General features: G+C 44.1%; 1 protein-coding gene across 2 annotated transcripts; it reads left to right on the forward strand.

Moving 5' to 3' along the window:
- The first annotated feature begins 5524 nt into the window (after positions 1-5524).
- Positions 5525-9292, forward strand: krt94 (keratin 94). 2 transcript variants are annotated; one of them, XM_067259270.1, is made up of 8 exons: positions 5525-6057; positions 6464-6546; positions 6816-6972; positions 7134-7295; positions 7531-7656; positions 8410-8630; positions 8831-8844; positions 8966-9292. In XM_067259270.1, the coding sequence occupies exons 1-8, from the start codon at positions 5602-5604 to the stop codon at positions 9013-9015; spliced, it is 1269 nt and encodes a 422-aa protein (XP_067115371.1). In that variant the 5' UTR covers positions 5525-5601; the 3' UTR covers positions 9016-9292. The 2 variants fall into 2 exon arrangements, with proteins under 2 accessions (XP_067115371.1, XP_067115369.1); XM_067259268.1 differs by lacking the exon at positions 8831-8844 and having other exon boundaries at positions 8410-8644.
- The last annotated feature ends 260 nt before the right edge of the window (positions 9293-9552 follow it).

Raw genomic sequence — 9552 nt, forward strand, 5'->3', positions numbered from 1 at the left:
CAACCACTTTTAAGTTATTTCATTATGAAAATTAATGAACAGTTATGACATTAGTTTTTTTTACATTTTATGGTATACTGGGAAACAATGATAAGCATTTCGTAAGTATTACACTTTTTTATTGGCAAAAACATATTCAAAGAGTCACTCCTTTTTAGCAATCAGTCTGGTGTTGTAATCCAATCATAATGATAAAGTGATTTCATCTGACAAGTCACACTTTCCTATGTGCTGATGATTTGACTAGTGAAATTATGTCAGCTGGTCATTTTGTGCCAGGGCCCATAAACAGTGAAATGTGGGATTTTGTAATTTTTTGGGCCAATTAATCTTTTATTTAAAATGCATCTGATCACTGTGCACAGTCATTTCTAAACAATGTGAATCAACACCACAACAACTGAAGCAACAATCTTTGCGAAACACAAAATGTACGTCACTGCCAAAATGTGTAGGCCATGACAATGGTATTGGTTCATCCAAATATAGTTTTGTAAATACATAAAGGGTTAATAACTGAAGATGGTAGTCCACAATTTGAACACTGACCAGCAATCGTAGTTAATAAATCGTTAAATGGCATTCAATAATATAATGCTCTTTATTAATTAATGTTACCGGGTTAATAATTTTTGCTCTTTCTTGTAAGTCGCTTTAGATAAAAGCATCTGCTAAATGACTAAATGTAAATGATTAATAAGTATTTCTCATTAAATACATGGATGATTTATACCCCTCAGCCTTAATACCCCTCATCCTTAATACCCCTCAGCCTTAATACCCCTCATCCTTAATACCCCTCAGCCTTAATACCCCTCATCCTTAATACCCCTCACCCTTAATACCCCTCATCCTTAATACCCCTCATCCTTAATACCCCTCAGCCTTAATACCCCTCACCCTTAATACCCCTCACCCTTAATACCCCTCACCCTAATACCCCTCACCTATAGTGATCCTTCTCACACTACAGGAATGGCCTAAACTGCTATACTTTATACCACTTAATTATATAGCAGTTCTTATGTACCTACAATGTTATTACCAAAGACATTGCTATGTAGTTCATAGTAGCTATGGAACCTCCATGCAAGTGTTTCCTTGTAAATCCAGAAATGTGCCATTCACCCAAGATAACACCAGAGGGAGCACTTCTCCCAAGATAATTGATGGTGATCCATAAGGATTAGGCCTCAGACAAAGGTGTGGCCCGGGCCCAAAGGTAGATGCTTTAAACAAACTGACAAAATAAATATGTTAATCAGAGCTGCCATTGGCTTCTTTGGAACTACAGTGTTGTTACCATGTCGTTTTTTAATTTGGTGGATGACAATAGTTTATTTTGTAGAAGTTAAGTAAACAATGTGAACGATGACACGATTATGCTTTTGTTGAATGCCTCCGATTTATGAAGTATTAATGGTAACGCTAATTATCCTTCATCAGGCATAGACAAAGACTCACTCTTGCTATTGAGATAAGCAGTTTCTGTGGGGACACATTTGTGAACAGTCCATTTGATGTGCAATACAGTTGCATGGCACAATGTGTTATAAAAAGACCAAATTCTGCATAATGTGGTGTCAAGAAGGAGACAGAGATGGAGCAGGGCGTAACATTGAATGGAATTATACCATGTTGCAAAATAACTGTTTATGTAAAATGGATGCTAAAATTACAGACTGAGATAAAAGAGTAAAGTGTAATTATTGTTGTACATATATTATAATTATTCAGGTCTAAACCTGCAATACTGTGTTAGCCTTACATTGGAAATCATTGAAAGTGAAAAGCTGTATTTTGCATAGCAGGCAGTGTGTCATTTCCATTGCACAGTGCATTGCGCAATGCTAATACATTAGTAGATAGCTTTACTGTAGCATAAGTGAACATTGAACTTATGTCTGAACATAAACCGTCACCTTCGAGGGTGAAATGTTCTGTACTTTGTTTAGTCACCTTCAAGAAATAGTACATAAATAAATACAGGAAAGAGGACACTTCATACAAGAGACAAAAATACCGTGAGAACAACTATGCATGGATTTACAACTGCTGGCGAGACACATTGCACAACATTATGACCTGTCTGAGATAAACAGGTGATCCAGGTGACACACAGAGTGATACACCTCTGACAGGCATGGGAACCTGTTCATCTGCCACTTTCATCAGCCGTTGGTGTAGGTGACAAAGACACTGTATCTGTCCATACAGGTGTCAAGGAAATGTGACCGTCCGGAAATGAAACAATCCCTTCTGTGAGTAAGAACCGCACACACCCAATGAGATAGTCCCCGTTGGTATGATGGCATCCATTTTGTGCAGCAAATAAACAGTATCCAAGGAGGATGGGTGACAGGGAGGGGTTGTAGGGCAGGGGATGAAGTAGAACTAGGGGAAGTCAACTCACCCTCACCTGTTCAGCTCTTCCATGAACACACGGGGGTAATTTTAGGTGGTGACAAATAGAGTTGACATAAACCGCCTCGTTCTGTTGGCATGACAACAGGTAACAGGTATTTGACAATGACCACATTCTCTCCAACGCATGTAGCCTACCTGTTCTTGTTGAGATTGTTTCATAGAATACTCCCCAATGTCCGTCAATAAGCCACACGATGTATGTATTTCATTTTTTCTTTTCTTTGGTTTATAGTTTTGATTTGGAGACGTTGCATGCAATTTTTAATAACAATTTTACAACAAAGTGTCTTGTATAATTAGCCTACTACTAACAAACTCTGATTCTGTTGATGAAAAGGTCAAACAATATGTTTCATGAATGAGCCTTCCAGTGTAATTTCAGAAAAGTTATAGACTTTCCAAACTGAAACACTGAACACTTACTTACTTCATACTAGCAAATATTGTAATTGTTTTGTTGCCATGACAACAGTTGACGTTTTATATTTCTGTTTTTAATCCCTTCCTTTAAGAAAAAATCCTTCAGTTGATACACAATCCAAAAAGAAACCCCCTAAGACTGTTTCTCGATTTTCTATCTTTCCTCTATATCCATGTTTGTAGCTAAGTCTTAGGATCAGGGGAAAAGAGAGGGAATGGGTGGAGGAATTTATCGACAATGAGTCATACCAGCTTTCTGAGTAGCTTATCAGCTCTTTCTCCCTCAGAGAAAAAGCCAGACTTGAGAGCACTTAAGACAAACCATAAGCTTTTAAGTTTTGTTCTCGGAATAAGGTTCTTTTGCTGCAAAGTTTCAGCGGAGCCGCTCAAACGGGCATGTTGAGTCTATGACATGGGTGGTGTATACCCACGTATCTAAATATTCACGCCTGAATTTACAGATATAGCCAGCTCTGTAAACAGAAGCAATAGAATCGGTGTGACAACACAAGTAACAAGTCACGACACGAACTGTCTCCAGACGTCCTGTAAACTAAACTCCCAGCTGTGCTCACAGCTTCCTGTCGTCAGGGGGTACTTGTCTGCTTAGTGAACAGGTACAAAGGGAGGATTCTTTACGCTCCTCGATTAGTCAGTCGACAGCATCCTTCAGTCAGGTTACGCTGCACCAGGCGACACTCCCTCCCAGGCCTGTCACATCCATCTTACACCATCTCCTCCACGCTCCGACTCAGAGCCTTCTGATACCGAGAACATTCCCTTAGAAACCAAGTTGAACAAACAAGTGGAAGTGACAGATCGTTTCTGCACTGTCTCTTCCACGGTCATTCATTGCTAATGTGCCGGGGTGCCCATGTAGGATTTGAACTCTCAACCCAAGACAATGAATGCATTAAGCACTTATCCGTTCAGCGAAGCTGGTGTAGAACTGTTTCGAGTCAAATAGATTCACTTGTTTCAGCTCGTACGTACTCGAATGCATCGCATTACACACACGCATTACACCATACGCAGTGAAGTGCCCTGACTGGGGGATGACCCCAGTGGGGATGTCAGTGTGAGGCCCCACTCCTCCTCACAGTCCTTGTGCTAATACAACACACCAGATGTAGGGTGGGTGGAAACATGGCCGGCATCCAAGCCTGAGCTCACTACATGAACACACACACACACAGTTGTACACACTCCCCTCCCCCTCCTGAGACCCCTTCTCTCATCCCTCACCCAGGTCAGCCTCGGGGGCCAAAACACACACTTGAGAAGCACCGAGGGACTCACACACACACACACTCACTCTCTTTCACACGTACACTACAAAACACCTTTTCTCTCACACTCACAAGCAAACACACACACACAACCTTTTTGAGGGTCTTCAGTCACACCCTGCAGCATAAATGGGACAAAAATAACAATTGGAGGAGGCCTTGGACACACACACACACACACACACAAACACTGGACATGGGCCATGTGGCTAAGTGAGGCAGGGGATGTTTGTTGAAAGATAAAGAACAATAGCCAACTGACATGACTCCTGAAATGGCTTAGTCTGCCTGAAGTTTTGGGACGTCACATAGGATTCTCTCTAAAGAAAACACATGTGGAATGTCAGTCCATGGAAAGCAGTCCATGTCAGATATGATAGATTCCTTGCTTGTTTGGGATGTCAAATGTTCAAAGTTCACATTTTGTGAGATAACCCCAAACCAAACCTCACATTACTTAAGAATTGTTATGAGTTGAGATTTTAATTGTGTGTCTTTGTGCTACTTCAGTGTTCAAGCCAATATGTAAAACGATCAATATGTTTCAATGCAAGTGTACAAAGAGGGTATGATTAAGCAAAAAAAATTGTGTGAATGACAGTTATTGAAAGTATTACTGAATGCTCAGCAATCAAGGGAATATTGATATCAGGTGAGGCAGTTAACAGTGCAATTCAATGGAACCCTTTTATGTTTAATTTTTGTAACTTGTAAATTGTAACTTGTAACTTGTTTAACTACATGCTCTTATGGTTCTTCCCTTTGGCACTTACTTTGGTTGTTCACAATGTGTGCTTCATGTTTTGGCTACTCGCAATGTTTTTTGGCTATCTTGTTGTTATGATCAGTGACCTATGCACTTTGTAAAGCTCTCTCTTGGAAGTCGCTTTGGATAAAAGCGTCTGCTAAATGAATAAATGTAAATGTAGTGTAATGTTTACAGAAGGTAGATGCCATGATTGGCAAACATTGCGCAGCAGTGAATCATATGAAAGAGACTGCCAAGAGTTCAGACACACTGGCAGTCTTATTGCTCTGAATATTTAGTATGTGTGATTTCCTCCTACAGTCATTGCCTTCTTGTGCATTACCTCCCCCCGCACACAGTCCCCCACATGGATTCACTCATACAACAACACAAGCACACACACACGCACATACACACCCGCACACACACATTCCATTACAATTTCCTCACAGGAGTGAAAACTGAACCCTGGTCCTTAAAGGCAAACACACTCTGGGCCGTGCCAATACTATGAGACAGGGCTCTCAAGCCAAGTCCCCCCCACCCTCCCTCCCTTCCTCCCCTTCCCACCCTCCCCCTTCCCTGGCCCGCCCCTGAGCCGGGACTATATGAGCCGTTATCCTCCTTCTGTCCACCTCCACACTCCTGAAGGCTCAGGGTTCTCCTAACGGTCCTCTCTCTCTCATCTCCTCTCATCTCCTGACTCGCCCCGACGACATGTCTTTCCAGAGCTACAGCTACCGTTCCGGCGGCGTTCCCAGCAGCGGAGCCTCCACCATCAGCTCCCGCCGGGTGGGCTACGTGTCCAGCGCCCCCAAGGCCTACAGCGTGTACGGAGGAGGCGCCGGCGGCAGCACGCGCATCTCCTCCTCCAGCGCCCGCAACGTCTCCTCGGGCTTTGGCGGCGGCTACGGCGGTGGTTACGGGGGCGGCAGCGGCGGTGGCTTCGACCTGTCGAGCGCCCTGGACCAGAACACCGTCCACCTGAACGAGAAGGCCACCATGCAGAACCTGAACGACCGCCTTGCCTCCTACCTGGACAAGGTGCGCTCCCTGGAGGCAGCTAACTCCAAACTGGAGCTGCAGATCAGAGAGTACTACGAGCAGAAGGGACCAGCCGCTGAGAGGGACTACAGCAACTACTGGGCCATCATCAACGACCTGAAGGACAAGGTAGGGTCTACCAGCCCATCTATAGGCTCTACCAGTCAGGTTTTCGAATCACTTTTGACAGTTTAAGATGTCCCTAACTGTTAGGTTCTAAAAGTTGTATAAAACAACTTCGAATGCTGTGTGTATATTGGATAATAGGTTGTGGCCAGGGATTATACAGGGACTGTTAAGGAACGAGACTGAGATAGTTTCTCCTTGCATGCAAAATCTAAGACTCCTAAAACCACAATACCTTTGAGGAGTTGGACTAATGGTTGGGTAAACTGGCAAACTGGCTGAGGGTGTGTCAATGTTTGTAGTCGGTTTCAGCTAGTCCTTCAAGAGATAAAAAAGCTTATTGAAATCATTTCTTGCAAAGCCTCTTCAAATAATGTTTGTTGACCTATGATCGATCATATACTTTCAGATCAATGGTGCCACTATCAACAATGCCAACATCCTGCTCCAGATTGATAACTCAAAACTGGCAGCTGATGACTTCAGGACCAAGTGAGTACTGCTATCTAACTGGTCCTGTTTTCTCTTACCATTGAAATCAGTTCTTGAAAACTTGTAAACAATCATCGAAACCCGCGCTGACACATTTAAAATCTATCAAGAATGAAGATTAACACTGCTAAAGGAGATGGGTTAAAACAGTGTGCTTTAGTTATTTTAAAGGCTGAACACACCGCGAAGGACCTTGTACTTTCAAACTCACCGGTCCTCCTCCAGGAGAAAATATGCTAACTTCACCCCATTTCGCCGTCGCCAATCAGGTTCGAGCACGAGCTGATCATGCGCCAGTCCGTAGAGGCTGACATCGCCAACCTTCGCCGCCTGTTGGACCAGACCACCCTGACCAAGGCCGACCTGGAGATGCAGATCGAAGGTCTGCAGGATGAGCTGGCTTACCTCAAGAAGAACCACGCAGAGGTGGGTGCTGTAACACGCCGGACAGTCTCTCCGTCGGAATCAAGATCGGGAGAGTAGATAAAGAACGAATGGCAGAAACGGCTGAAAATCCGTTGGAGGGACTGAAATGTAAACGACTGTTACCCTTAACCTCTGACCTTTCCACCTGTCGTATATCTCAGGAGCTGGCAGCCATGCGGGCTCAGCTCACAGGCACCATCAACGTGGAGGTGGACGCCGCACCCCAGCAGGACCTCAGCAGAATTATGGACGAGATCCGCGCCCAGTACGAGGGCATCACGGACAAGCACCGTCGCGACCAGGAAACCTGGTTTAATGAAAAGGTAACCAGCCACAATCAGGTAACTTTTAATCTAGTCTCTACTGGCCTACACTCCCCCCCACGCTCCCACACTACCAAATCCCAGCACTGTCTTCAAAGACTTCCTCGCTTTGAAAACTGTGATTTACAGTTACAATTGGCCAGAAGGTGGTGAGTGAGTTTTTTCAAGAGACTTAAGTTTTAAGGGGATTTAAGACGTTCCATTGTAACGCTCTCTTGTGCTTGCTTCCTACTAGTCCACGACGTTGTCCAAGGAGGTGGCCGCCAGCACCGAGACCATCCAGACCACCAAGACAGAGGTCAATGACCTCAGACGCACCCTGCAGGGCCTGGAGATCGAGCTGCAGTCGCAGCTCAGCATGGTGGGTCAAGAATCTGACGACAGAGCTTGATTGGCTGCCCATGATTTTTGGCCTTGGATCAGTGACTGGATTGTTTTTATCGTGGTTTCTTCCAAAACGTTGGGAAAGAGGGGGAGGTGGGGAAAGATGAAGATGGTGAAAAGAAATGTTGTTTAATCTGGCTGAAAAATGACATGCACTGGAAGAGAGACAAAGAGAGAGAGATGAATAAGTTGGAAAGGCCTGTGTTCTGTCAAAAGGCCTTTTATGGACGTGGTCCTGCTTTTGAAAGACAGAAAGCAGGGTGAATAAGACTAATGGAATGTAGTGGTGCTGACCCAGAGCTTTGCTCCCATAGATTTTCTGTAACCAGCTGGGAATTTTCATTCCAAGCAATACCCTTTTCATAACTGTAAGTCACTTGAACTATGTTAAGCTAAGATGAAGAATATCAGTTTTGAGATGCACTGCTGACACATTTTTTGCATTGGCTCCTGAATATACCCTCATCCGATGACAAAAATCCCTATCTGAATCTTGAAAAAAAAACATTGCATTAGCGTCTAGCAAGGTCTGGTTTGTGGACACATCTCATGCTGAATGGGTTCCAGTATCAACAGCATGGTTGGCTTTGCTGACATTATCCTAATAGCATGGACGTGGGTGGCATTTACTTAGCTGACGGATATTAGCATAGGGTTTAGCATGTCTCTTTAGCGCCAGGTGCAGCTCGTCGGTGACTGACCCCGCCGCCGTCTCTTCTCCCCGTCGCAGAAAGCAGCAATTGACAACACCTTGCGAGAGACCGAGGCTCGCTACAGCGCCATGCTGACCGGCTACCAGAACCAGATCAACATGCTGGAGCAGGAGCTGGGCAACGTGCGCTCCAGCATAGAGCAGCAGGGCCAGGACTACAAGATGCTGCTGGATATCAAGACCAGGCTGGAGCAGGAGATCTCCACCTACAGGAACCTCCTGGAGACCGAGGAATCCAGGTGCCATTCAAATAGTTCCTGTGCTTCCTAACAATGTCAAATGTCGCGGCCTATAGTCAGCCTAAAGTTGAGTAAAAAAAGGTTGATAGTTCAAGGAACGTTTAGGTTCGAGGATTAAAATGAGAGGTTTGTGTGGAAGATTCTAGCATTTTGACCACTCACACTTTTCTCTTTTTGCTGTTCCTCCTCCACCTTTGCAGACCTGTTGTCTCAGGTAAATATCTTCCTCAGTATGTACACAATATAGACACCGTATGCAGTTCTGTGTGAATAGCAGTGTAAGCGTAACAGTAGATTCTTTGCTTGACTCTAACTTGACTCTGTCTTCTCCACAGGTGGAACCAAATCCACTGTCACACACACCACAGTGCGCTCATCCAGCTAGATGCTCGACTCTACTGGCAGAGCAGGACATTTTCAGAAATACCCACTCACTCACATACATTGTTACAAAGAGAATAGCTGTCAATCCAAAGAAAATGTGTTGGGGTATTGACTTGTTAGCACTGTAATTTTCTAACATAATGTTACTCACTAGAACTGGAGTTTACGTATCGAAATTAGGATAAGATTTAAGGGAGAATTGCACTGAGGAACAATTGCTGGCCCCTGTTGTGAATGAATGTGTTGTTTCTGACAATAAATCTGCTGGTGAATATAAATTCTTACTGTGTGACTTAAGTGAGTTCACTGACATGGGAAACACCACACACAAAGGAGCCAGATATTTTTCCATCACATACATGTATTTAGTCCGTAGGCATGACAACCTCGGGTTACTACAGATGGCTTCATGTTAGATAAGAGCGGGGGTTGTCAGGATGTTGGTAGACAATGGCTGCAAACTCAGATTTGGGGAAACAAAACTTGCCATGGGGAAGTTGAAGGGTAGGCCCCTGGAGATCATTTTGACCTGGCAGCT

Source organism: Osmerus mordax, chromosome 21, assembly GCF_038355195.1.
Source record: "Osmerus mordax isolate fOsmMor3 chromosome 21, fOsmMor3.pri, whole genome shotgun sequence".
NCBI classification, from domain to species: Eukaryota; Metazoa; Chordata; class Actinopteri; order Osmeriformes; family Osmeridae; genus Osmerus; species Osmerus mordax.

Bases quoted from the DNA above. Each gene is read 5' to 3' on its own strand.
- krt94 (XM_067259268.1), top strand. From the start codon at position 5,602: ATGTCTTTCCAGAGCTACAGCTACCGTTCCGGCGGCGTTCCCAGCAGC. The intron at 6,547-6,815 runs GTGAGTACTGCT...GTCGCCAATCAG, and splicing joins GCTGATGACTTCAGGACCAA to GTTCGAGCACGAGCTGATCA. The intron at 7,657-8,409 runs GTGGGTCAAGAA...TCCCCGTCGCAG, and splicing joins TGCAGTCGCAGCTCAGCATG to AAAGCAGCAATTGACAACAC.